Source organism: Chinchilla lanigera, unplaced genomic scaffold (assembly GCF_000276665.1).
Source record: "Chinchilla lanigera isolate Chin_1 unplaced genomic scaffold, ChiLan1.0 scaffold00087, whole genome shotgun sequence".
NCBI lineage: Eukaryota > Metazoa > Chordata > Mammalia > Rodentia > Chinchillidae > Chinchilla > Chinchilla lanigera.
The window spans coordinates 5,588,631-5,601,631 of NW_004955488.1; the positions used below are offsets into that span (position 1 = coordinate 5,588,631).

General features: G+C 35.3%; 1 protein-coding gene across 2 annotated transcripts in view; it reads left to right on the forward strand.

Moving 5' to 3' along the window:
- The window catches only part of Fam135a (family with sequence similarity 135, member A), an 86,610-nt gene that overhangs the window by 59,052 nt on the left and 14,557 nt on the right, over window positions 1–13,001 (forward strand). The window contains exons 14-19 of one of the 2 annotated variants that reach the window (XM_005404471.1): window positions 164–2,519; window positions 4,040–4,200; window positions 6,129–6,220; window positions 6,723–6,820; window positions 7,742–7,893; window positions 9,971–10,081. In XM_005404471.1, coding sequence (XP_005404528.1) covers window positions 164–2,519; window positions 4,040–4,200; window positions 6,129–6,220; window positions 6,723–6,820; window positions 7,742–7,893; window positions 9,971–10,081 — 2,970 coding nt within the window. The remainder of the gene's footprint in view (window positions 1–163; window positions 2,520–4,039; window positions 4,201–6,128; window positions 6,221–6,722; window positions 6,821–7,741; window positions 7,894–9,970; window positions 10,082–13,001) is intronic. The other variant, XM_005404473.1, reaches the window with a different exon arrangement.

Here is a 13,001-nt window from a genome sequence, read left to right on the forward strand (position 1 = left end):
TATATTCTTCTAACATACATAAAACCATTCCCTAATGTCAGTTTCCCCCTCCAATTTTATTTACTTTTGAGGGTATTAGAAAGTTATAGTTAGAAAAATAATCTTAATCATATGAGTTCTTATACTTGTTTTAAACCTGCATCTTTTTTTCTTTGGATAAAAGACTTAGATGCACCCTGGATGGGAATTCAGAGTCTTCAGAAGTCAGAGTCCAGTAGAATGGATAAATGTGAGACTGAAGAAAGCTCTGTAACAGGACTTTCTAGCCCAGAATTGAAGGTCAGACCTGCTGGGGCCTCCAGTATTTGGTACACAGAAGGTGAAAAGCAGCTAACAAAACCTCTAAAAGGAAAGAATGAAGATTCAAATAAATCCAAGGTTAAGGTTGCTAAGCTCATGAAAACAATGAAACCAGAAAACCCCAAAAAATTAATAAAACAGAACTCTAAGGATTCTGTGGTTTTAGTGGGCTACAAGTGTTTGAAAAGTACGGCATCAAATGACCTCACTAAACGCTTTGAAGGCAATCCTTTGCATAGTCAGAAGGAAGGTCTGGATCCCACAATATGTGGATGTAATTTTGACCCAAAGACCTACATCAGACAGACAAGTCAAAAGGAAGCTAGCTATTTGCCAACTAATACAGAGAGAACTGAACGAAAGTCTCCAGATATTGAAAATGTACAGCCAAACCCATTTGATCCTTTGAACTCTGGCAGCCTAAATCTTTGTGCAAATTTGTCCATTTCAGGTAAACTTGATATCTCCCTGGATGATAGTGAAAGTACACACCTGGATCACAATCTGGCATCCAGAAGTTCTTCCGATGATTGCCATGATCATCAGACAGCCCCATCTTCAGCAGTTAGAACAGTTGAAGTAAAGCCCAGTAATATCAGTCCTCTCAATGGAGAGAAAATAACTGTTCAAATAGGACCATGGGCTGAGCTTCGGCAAGATGAACTATTTGTGGATAGTTTACTCCCCTGCTTTGAGTCCTTAGACTCTAACGGTAAATCTAAATCTATAGAAACAACACTTGAAAAGGAAGCTTTGCAAGAAGCCAAGTGTCGTTTTGTTGGAGAGTCACTAGCAAAGTTAAGAAGTAATCTCTCTGCTCCTTCTACAAAAGAATATCATGTTGTAGTAAGTGGAGATACAATTAAGTTACCAGATACCAGTGCCACCTCTGCCTCATCTAGATTTTCAGATTCAGGTGTTGAAAGTGAACCAAGTTCTTTTGCAGCCCATCCAAACCTTGATGTAGTCTTGGAAAACATGCAAGGACAAGGTCCTTTCAGTAATGAAAGATTACTTCCTCAGCTTTTGATGAAACCTGATTGTAATGTAAAATTTTCATTAGGAAGCCATTGCACTGAGAGTACCAGTGCTTTAAGTGAAATACAGTCATCTTTAACGTCTATAAACTCTCTGCCTTCTGACGATGAGCTGTCACCTGATGAAAATTCTAAGAAATCTGCTGTGCCTGAATGCCATCTAAGCGATAGCAAAACCATATTGAATCTAGGAATACTTGATTTGCCAAAATGTGATGAGACTAAGAAATCAAGCATTATTTTGCAACAGCAGAGTGTTGTATTTTCAGAACGTTTGGACGGTGAAACCTTAGCAATACATTCCTTAAAGTCAAGCACTAAAGACCCTTTAGAACCTGTTTTTTCAGATAAAGATACTTCCAGTGATATGGAAAGTAGTTGCAGTTCCAAACCTAACTTGGACACTACATGTAAAAGCTCCCAGAGTCCTGATAAGTCTAGCAACACTGTAAGAACAGCACTGTTAAATCCAAAACTGATTTGTGTAGGCACTCCTTGTGTTGTTTCAGGTTCTGTTTCTACTAACGCGGAAGTTAGCGAAGATAGAACTGTGGAAAGAACGCACAGTGATCCGTTACATCTCAGAGAGATATATTCAGAAGCCCCTACAGTTGAAAGTGCAGCTCATCTAGATACAGATGACCCTTTTTCAGCCAGTACTGATGTGGTAAAACAAGGACTTGTGGAAAATTACTTTGGTTCTCAGAGCATTATAGATATTTCTGGCCCATGTGATGTTAGCAGTGACAATTCAGTTAGCCCTCAGAAGGAAACTTGTGAAAAAGGAATTAGTAATCTTCAGCAGGAACAGGGTAATGAGGATGATGAGGAAGAACAGGACCAACGCATGGTTCAAAATGGGTATTACGAAGAAACAGATTGTCCAGCTTTGGATGGAACAATAAATGCTCACTACACCAGCAGAGATCCACTGGCAGAAGAAAGACTCATAAAGTCAGAGAAATTAAAGAGTGACTATTTGAGAGATGCTATAAATGTGCCTACTGTTTGTACGTCTGGATGTTTGTCTTTCCCGTCTGCACCACGAGAGTCTCCTTGTAGTATTAAATATTCTTCTAAAAGTAAATTTGATGCTATTACAAAGCAGCCAGGCAGCATTTCTCACAACTTTACTTCTTCAACTTCCTGGTATGAGAATTCGCCAAAACCTCAAATACAAGCGTAAGTAATGAAGCTCAGTAGTATATGCTACTAAATACATGTAGAACATCAGCAGTAGTGCCAAGGGACTGAATATCTATTTGCTCTCTGGTTTCTGTAGTATAAAGTGTTCCTTTGATTATTTATCTAAAATGAGCACATTATACCTTTTGACACACACCTGTAGTTTCCAAACATTTGTCCCACTCTGTAGGCTAAATATTCCTTATATGAATGTCCCATTGGTAATTATATAAATATGGAATAATTGAAGTTAAACCCCCGTTTTCATCAGTATTTCATTTCTCCTCCATTAACTCCCAGAAAAAAAGCCAGGTTTCTTGAGTATATTAAATAAGGACAATAATAAACAAATAAATAAAAAGTAAATAGTAGAAATAATAGAAAAATAAGTAGTAGAAATCACTTAAACCTACCAGACCTGTATTACCTCAGCTAAGCTAGTAATTTCAAGAATTGAGATTTTGTAGACTAGTAAAATAGCCAGAAAAATCAGGAGATGAAAAAGTTTTGTTAGCACACACTGGTTCTCAAAATATTCTACTGCTTTACGCCAGACTGAGTCATAATCTCTGGGGCGAATGAAGTCGAGGCCTGTGTACAGTAGACTTTTCAATTCACAGATTACTCTTATTTATACATAAAGATATCTAGACCCTAAAGCTAGAAATCCGTGAGAGGACAATACCTAATACAAACAGACCAGAGATTATGCCACCTGCTTATCACCATCTGAATTGTCAGAAAGCAAAGGTTTTGTATCCACCTAATGATGGCAAACCTTTTAGAGCTTTCAGTGATACAGGTCATATCAGCTCGAATCTATGGCGCTACATGTGCCATGGGTTCGCCACCATGGACCTAGTATCATAGACGCTTTAGTATTCTTTAACTTCTTGGAGTTGTGCTTTTTATCAGTCCAAATTATATAGTGTTAATAGTTAATCATTTTGATCTTTGCAGTCCTGAAGCTGGTGAAATTTGTCAGTCATTCGAATGAGTATGTATTACCAGTTACATTTAGTCAAATATTTGTTTTGGTTCTGCTCCTTCTTACTGGCAATTTAAAAAAAAAAATACAAATAACCTAAACTAATAAATAGCTACCATTCTTACTTTTGGTTAAAATGGAAAAAAAGATCTGATTACATGATAAACTTTAGATGATCTTTTTCTAGTACCTCTCCCAGGTTTGGTCTACATACAATATTAAGTATTACAGAAAACATAACCACTCCTAATAGTTTATGATTTGATTTCAAGTTTAAAAGAATATTTTATATTATTTCAGGCTTGATGTTTTTATTGTATTTTATTAGAATTTGTAGTAAAAAACAGCGAAGAAAATGATCCTCTGATCTTAAGTCATTTTGGAGATAACCACATATTTTCATGATTTCCGAACCAAATACCACTGCATTTCTTCCTCTGCTTTTTTCTGAATTCAGGAGGTCATCTTTTTGGTTCTAATGCTGAGTATGATCCTTCATAAAGAGTACCTTTATAATATTTTACTTCAGCTTTCTTCAGGCAAAGGAGGAATTGAAGCAGCTCAGACTCCCCGGGTTTATGTACAGTGACGTTCCTCTGCTGGCCTCCTCGGTGCCATACTTCAGCATGGAGGAGGAGGATGCTTGTGAAGATGGAGTGCATCTCATTGTCTGTGTGCACGGGTTAGATGGTGGGTGATGTCTGTCAATGTAGCTCACGGCCACTCAGCAGTGTATTTTCTTTTTCTAATAGAGCCCATTTAGTTTCTTCAACTTTTAAACTAAAAATACTTTAATTGTATAACTTAATATTAAATCTGTTTTAAAGCTGAAGTGTGCTTAAGTTAGATTTTCTCTTTAACTGACACATATGCCAATGTTTTGTTTAATTTTTTTTATTTTTCTTTCTTCTCTCTCATTGTTGGTTTTATCAACCATCACCTCACAGCAATCATTTCATCTTCCTTTAAGTCTTTCTGATTATATTAGCTAGCTGCTTAACCCTTATGAATTATTAAAATCAATATTCTGAGAAATTAAAGTCGATTATTAAGATCTCCATTAAATTCTAAATTATTGGCTTTCATTCCATGGCTTTTTGACAACTATTTGAGTTACTTAGCAGTGTTGTTCTTGGTTGTTGTGTTTTGATATAGAAACATAGGAGGAGCGAAATATTTCTAGACTAATAAAGTATTACTGTGTTTCTGTAACAACTAACTGGACTTTATGGTTATTAAAATACTAGACAGAGGTCTTTACCACTCCTCATGAAACTGAACAGTTTTCTTTAAAAAGAAAAGCTCAGACTCTAAAGAAGTGAAACTTTCAATACTAATAAAATTTGCAAAGAATTCTCTCCCAGATAAGATTTCTTATCACAGTAGAAGCTCTGGCAAATTCTTCTTTAAAATTTCCAAGAAACAGTTTATCTGTATGTTACATAACTTGTTCCAGAACAATAGAGAAAAAATATAAAACACAGCTAATTCCTCAAAGTTACCTAACCTTGCTACCAGCTCCGGTAACAGTGTCACACCAATAACACCCCAAAACAATAGATCTGTCTAACATAAATACACTTAATAAAACACTAGCAAATAAAATGAATAAAGTTGCTGCAGCAAATAGGGTTTCATTCCCAGAATGTAAAGACAAGTACATATAACGACATTTATTAACCATATTTTCACCAGCAAATAACTGAGAAGCTATCGGTAATACTCATTGTCCATTGGCAGCTATGACATCTGTGCACCAAACATTAAATCTTAAGTAGAACTAGTTTCTGGCTCATTAATGTGTTTAAACATATGTATTTCCAGGTCACGTAACACTTAATAGTGAAATACTAGAGGTATGCCATTTAAAATCAGAATTGAAACAGTTATCTTTGATAATGACATGTTTTTATTGCTAGTAAACAAACAACAAATAATACACTAATTTTTAAAGACAATGTTTATGTTCATATATCTATTATAAACATGTAGATATCTTTTGAGTTAATAAATATTAAACTACTTTTGGTATTCATATATATTTTTATTTCTTCAGTCTGTACCATCACCATCAAAGGAAAGTCAGCACATTAAAACGCACTCCAGGTTGGTTCAATGACCACCTTTGAGCCGGGTGTGATGGCACATGCCTGCAATCCCAGCAATCAGGAGGCTGAGGCAGAAGGATAGCCACAAGTTCAAGGCCAGCCTGGACTACAGAGTGAGGTCAAGGCCACCTTGAGCTACCTAGCGAGATCCTGTCTCAAAAAAAACTCCAAAAATAAATAAATAAATGATCGCCTATGGTGGTGAGGGGTGGTAAGAGGTCAGTTACGCCAAAATGATGTGCTGACAGTTTGTAAACAAATATACTCCTAGGTGGGAAAATGAAATCAATGTGACAAAAACTTCTTCGGAAACAAACATAAAAGATGTTGGCTCACAGAGTTCGGTTTTGGCATAAAAACAGAATTCTTTATTTCAGAGTGCATTACCTAATCACAAATGACATAGACCATAAACTTTTCTCTAAAAGGTAGGATAATACGTGATGATGTACTTTGTACCTTTCATAGTACTTTATTTCATTCTTTAACATCTGTTTTTAAATTTTCTAGGTAACAGTGCAGATCTCCGATTAGTAAAAACTTATATTGAACTTGGATTGCCAGGAGGAAGAATTGATTTTCTTATGTCTGAGAGAAATCAGGTACAATGTGGCAGTATTTTTTGTGAAAGTAACCATTTTTTTCATAAATATTTGCTTGATACAAAATGCTTATGGTATTAGAGATCACTTTTCTGAGTTCTATGAGATTTAATGTAAGGACATATTTAAATTAAATATATATGGTTTACATTTTGACTTGTGTTCCCTTCAATATGAATCATACTGAGAATTTCATATTTCTATACAATTATTTCATTAATTAAGCCATCCTAAGTAGACATGCTTAATACTGAAAGTGGGCTACACAACTAAATGAAACAAGTTGTATATACTGAATATTTTTAACAGTGTTAAATATTGAACATTTTTTCCCTAGAAATGTGCTTTTTGCTCATTTTGATATAATGGATATTGCATTCATTATCTTCTCTAAGAAATACTGGACTTAACATACTCTCAGTACCTAAATTAAAATAATATTTATTTAGCTTCTCTTGTAATTAAATGTATTTTAACGTACATCTTTTTTGCTTTTATTTAGAATGATACTTTTGCTGATTTTGATAGCATGACTGATCGCCTTTTGGATGAGATAATACAGTATATTCAGATATATAGTCTAACGGTCTCAAAAATAAGGTAACTTATTTACACAATTTATTTTCATATTTCTGTCAGTTATAAAGAAACTAAACAATTTATGGTTGTGTTATCCTAATCTGAAATACAGAAAAATGTAGCTTCAATTAACTTAAAGAGAAAAGAAAGAACTTAAAACATTTTAAGGGAAGACCATATTATGTGATTTCATTTATGTGATAGGCCCAGGAAGAGCAAGTCTGTAAGGCACAGAAAGTAAATTAGTGATTGTATATATTTCACCTGTGCCTTGAAAATATTGCTAGTCTAAGAACTACTAGTCGAAAAACTGCCCAAGGTTCCCAACATACAGAAATCATAGATGTCTAAGGAGATGGGAATGCTAATTCCTCCATTTGATCATTACATATTGCTGTCAGTTATCACTGTCCCACAGAAATACATGGAAATACTATGTGTGAGTTAAAAGTTTTTTAATTTTAAGAGCAGAATCTATTTTTGGGAAAGAAAGCTTCTGTCTGAGAGAGACAGTAGGGGTCCTGAGTGGGTTGCCCTATGAGTACAGTTTCATTTTTAAGTACAAATACTTTTTTCTAAATAATGATTTAATAAGTAAATTTATTTTTGTGCTTCAGAGGAAAATCTATAGTCATATCATTTTTAAAAATATTTACATCTATGCATTTAGACACTGATAAGTAAAAGTGTTCTGGTAAATATCTTATTTCTATAAATGCTTAAATTATATAATAGAAATCTTCTATATTCTCACATTTTCCTCTGTAAAATGTTATATTAAAGTATGAAACTACAAAAAAAAGTATTTAAAGTATGAAACTACAATTTTAAAAATACTAGAAAATTTTCAGTTCTTACTATGTCATGTCTGTATAGAGTATCAACTTTGATTTTTGTTTTTAAAAGTAATGCTGTGGGAGAAATATCTTCTTTCTCTTAAAGCTTTATTGGACATTCATTGGGCAATTTAATAATCCGTTCTGTGCTTACAAGGCCGAGGTTTAAATATTACCTCAACAGACTTCATACCTTTCTGTCTCTTTCTGGACCTCACCTTGGTACACTCTACAATAGCAGTACTCTCGTTAATACAGGTAAAAGCTTTTATTGTTCTGTGTAAAAAATATGGCATAGGCAAGAAACAAGTTTAGATCTAGTATAATTGATGCTTATTTTAAAGCCAGTTTGTCACATGATTGGAATTTCATGAAACCAAAGATGTAGGTAATTTTGTATTTTGTTATGTACATGAAATATGTTGATAAAATTCATTTCAGAACATAGTCTCATGTTGAGGTGGTATTTGTCAGAAGTCTGAAGAGCAGCTGGGTGCAGTGGCCTACACCCATGATCCCAGCTTCTTAAGGGGTCGAGGCAGGAGGATTACAAGTTTGAGGCCAACCTGGGCAATTTATCAACACCTTGTCTCACAAATAAAATGGAAAGGACTTGGGAGACAGTGTCATTGACATGCCTGCAATCCCACCGCTCTGGAAGGCTCAGGAAGTAGGATCACAAATTCAAGCCCAGCCTGGGTGATTTAGCAAGAGCTCACCCAAAAGTTTAAAAAGACTGGGGATATAGTGCTCAGTACCTCAAAAAGAAGAAAAGGGGGTGGGGAGTGGTGGGGCTGTAGCCCAGGGGTAGAGCTCTTGCGCAGTGTACTCTAGGCTGAGCTTAGTCCCCAGCGGCACACAGATAGTCACAGCGCATTTCTACCCTTTTTCCATTAGACTTCAGATATTTTCAGTATGTGTTTATCTTATAAACTACTCTGCCATTCTATTATTTAAACAGATAACAAGTATATTTAATATATTATAAAGTTACAAAACATTTTATCTAAAATGTTAGCTTTTCATGTTGGCTCAGTAAGCAATTCAAGGTTAAGAAAATAATTTGCAAGAAATTAATTCAGAATTTCTAAAGAAATTAAATTGAAAGTTAGAACACTAATTTTGGTTAGTTTAAATAATTCTCATTGAGAAAAATGTAGCTCTTGATTTGCCTGGGACTTGGCTTGGTTTTTCTCTTAGAGTTTTAATAGTTTATAGGTTAGTTGATTGGCTACCATTGTGAATATCTTTTTTTTTTTTGAGACAGGGTCTCACTATGTAGTTCAGGCCACACTTTCTTTGAACTCACTATGTAGCCCAGGCTGGCCTGGAGCTCACAGCAATCCTCCTGCCCCAGCCTCTTGAGTGCTGGAATTACAGGCGTGCACCACTGTGTCCAACTGTTTTTCATTAATTCTTTATACTCTTATTTTTATTTTCTTTTCTCCCTCATTTTATTGACATGCCTTACCTATTTCCTTTGTATCCCATCTCAAATTAGTAATTTCAGTGCACAACCAATTCTATACTTGTAGTTTCAAAAAGAACATAGAAGTTGCAGTCATTAAATGAAATGAAATAAAATCAACATGAATAGGATGTGCTACAGTAGTTTGAATTTCTTCATCAAACTTTTTCTCAGATGCACTTACAACTGTCAGATTTAATCAGTTAAAGCCTTCCCCTCCTCTCCCTCTTTTGTCTTAATTATAGATGCAAAGAATGTGAATATTCCAGTCTTGAAAAACCAATTCTGAAAAGATTGAGATTTTATTCACTTTCTGTAAGAGAAAGATGTGTAATACATGTTACTGATAATACAAAGAACTACAATTAAAAGTGAAACTTAGGTCATATTCACCTGTTATTAGAAAACTTTATCCAATTATTCATTCTAAGAGTTGGTCTTTTATATCAGTCTACTCTACCTTAACTGTAATGATCTGTAGACTGAACACTCAGTGCTTAGGCCTTTGGATCTACTCCTGTTTTTGAAGTTGTCCTTCTGCTCCTTTGTAATTTAAGCAAATATAGTATATCTGTAGGGACGCTTTGCCCAAATTCATTGTTCATATGCTGTTACCTGTTTCATCACTGAATGTGATAGAAATAGCAAGCTCTTCGTCAACCACTACTAACCATAGTTAACCTATGTATCTTCATGCATGTTTGGATTTGTTATCAGAAAGTGGCAGATATTTTGCAAATTTCTTATTGGCCAACAAAATGTTAATTTGACAGACGTCATTTTGGAAGTGAAATGCAGAAGTAATAATCTTGATGCATGTTGCTGTATATTTCCATTTGTACTCACATATCACATATAACTCTCTAGGTCTCTGGTTTATGCAGAAATGGAAAAAATCAGGTTCCCTTTTGCAGCTGACATGTCGAGATCACTCAGACCCTCGCCAAACATTTTTATATAAGCTCAGTAATAAAGCAGGTGAGTATCTGCCAACAGTTGAGAAAATATGCACATGATAACTTTACTAAATAAATGGTTAGCAAATAAGTTGATAGTATGTCTTTTTGGTGATTAAAAAGTTACATTCTCCTGTAATTTATTTTGTTTTGTTTTTGTTTTGTTTTCCTCCGGGACCAGGAATCGAACTCATGACCTTGCGCTTGCCAGGCAGGCGCTTTGCCACTGAGCTAAATCCCCAGCCCCCACATTCTCCTGTAATTTAATAACAGGGAAATAGTAGGCTCAGTACTGAAACTAAGCAGATGAAAGAGCAATTTTTAAAATTTTTTTATGATTGTATTTATCTTTTAGGAGCTATATAGCTACTTTTAAATTATCCTCAAATGTCAGCAGTTAGTACTCAATACCAGTTATGTCAGTCTGTATTTTTTTACAAGGCCTTTGCATGTCATAGCCCAATTCTCAACTCTTAGTAAACTACATTTTTCTACCCTTCTATTTCACAAATCTCTGACAATGTCAGAAACTAAACTATTAATAGTTATTCCTTAAGTTAATGAAACTTAGAAGCTGAGACTCTTCTTCCCATATCTACTAAGTTACCAGGTCTAAAAACATTGAGCTTTCTTAGTAACTATTTCTTTCTCTTCTTTGGTACTGCCTTAGTTCAACCTTTATCACTTTACAGATTATTGCTTTATCCTCCTAATTACCTACCTCCTGTGTGTCCCCTTCTACCCAGTATCGTTTCCTCATCAGATAAAATGATCTCCTAAAAATTAAATCCGAGAATACTGGGCCTGCTTAAAATCTTTCACGTCGTTTCGTGGTATTCAGGACAAAGTTCATAGTCCGTGTGTGAGGGCATAAGCACATTGTCTGAATTAATGTTCTTCGGGTCTTAAAATTAAACTGTTATCACCTATCAAAAGGTTTTCTTGTGATTCTTTTTTTTTTTGGTACTGGGAATCAAACTCAGGACCTTGTGCTGCCAGGCAGGCACTTGTGCCACTGAGCTGCATCCCCAGCCCCTTCAAAGGTTTTCTTGATGCCTAATGTGATTTACTGTTCCTCGGTGTCAGCTATACCGTGTATACCTTTATATTCCAAACCTTTGTCTCCATGACGAACCTCAGTAGTGAACTTCAGTCCTCATTTGCCTGCTGGTGTCTGTTTACATAACAAACTAGTATGTCTAAAGCTGAACATACTGTCTTCTTTTGCTAGCTAGTCTTTTTTTTAGTACTTGTTTGCAGTACATAATGATTGCCTTTATTGTGGAGAGTCGGTAACATGTGCATAACCTGCCTTAATTCTTTTTGCATCCGCTTCCCCTCCCATGTCAATCTTTTTTTTCTTTTTGGTACTGGGAATGGAACTCAGGCCCTCGTGCTTGCCAGCCAGGTGCTGCGCTGCTCAGCTAAATCTTCAGCCCTCATTTATGTTTCTTAACCTCCTTGCCTTGATAGGATCTGTGGTGTCACCTCTTTCCCATTTCTCCCGTACATACTTAATATTTAATGTAGTTCTTCCTAGTAGACATTCAGTATATGCCCATTGTACTGATGAATAAATCAGTGAATTATCCTTACAATATTTTTTAGTATCTGATGGCAGTCCACATATCACATAGGAGGATAGATAAAATCAAATACAATGTATATATGGTTCTCATGTGAGAAAAACTTCTGACACTAACTGGAACCATTGTGTGTAGCTTAGGGATAATATCATCACTGCTGACGAGTTAAGAGATAGGTAAAGGGCCAAGCTGAACCGAAACATCCCCTTAGACCAAGTATGCATTTATAGGCTCCTGTAATCCCAGGTACTGGGAAGCTGAAGGTGGGAGAATCACCTACTTCCAGACCACCCTGAACAGTGCAGCAAAAGCCCATCTGCAGTATTTACACATCTATAGAAGGAAAAGTAACAACAGACACATGCAGCACGTTATTACATACTACCTTTTTACCTAACCTTTGGCAGTAGGAACACAGCCCGAACTGCGCAGATGAGGACTCTGAAACACAGCAAAGTTGAGTGGCTTGCCTGAGATCATAGAGCTAGTACGTGGTCCCTGGCGAAACCGTGTTATGGTAAGCCAACAGTGTACTATGTATTTTCAAAGACTTCAGAAACTACTTCTAATTTCAGTTTTAAATATCAACAATTTTTTGTCAGGTGATTTAAAAATTTTAATACTTAGAAGGGTTGAAGGAAGCCTTTTGAACAGTGATTTTTTTTCATGTTTTGTTTTTTGTCTAGTCAATTGTGAGAAATAGTTTCTAGGAAATTGCTGTGCTAGCGTAGCACATATAACAGAAATATATAGGTTCACACCAGAAACATGAGTAAATAAACAGAACAGTGGAAAAGAGCACATAACCAATTTACTTAACTAAAATGCTCTTTTCAAGCATCTTAAAATAATCAAAAGCAGTCATTTAAAAAGGTACACTGGGCATGGTGGTGCACACCTGCGACCCAGTGTTCAAGAGGCTGAGGCAGGAGGATTTTTGCCAGCCTGAACTAGTGAGGTCCTGTCAAAAATAGACAAGCAAAAAATCTACAAAGTGGTGGTTGCCCTGTTCTGATTATTGCTTCAGTTCCTTCTGCACAGCTGATTTCCCATTCTCTTGGAAAAACCTTAAAATTCCCTGTTTGAATCAAAATTCAGTCTTTTTCCTTTTTTGCTTTTTTATGTAAGGAAAACCGCCAGCTGTGAACCTGCCTTTTGAAACAGTCTTTTTTTTTTTTCTCTGCAAGTTTATAGCTGTCCTTGATTAAAAGTTATTCATTATTATTAAATGAAGAAAGTATTTTCAAAACCTAAAATAATTTGCATGATTTCTAAAATATCAAATACTATTTTTTTATAAAAAATGTATTTATTAGGTATGGTATAGCTTTTTTCATTTTCTGTGTTTACATACAC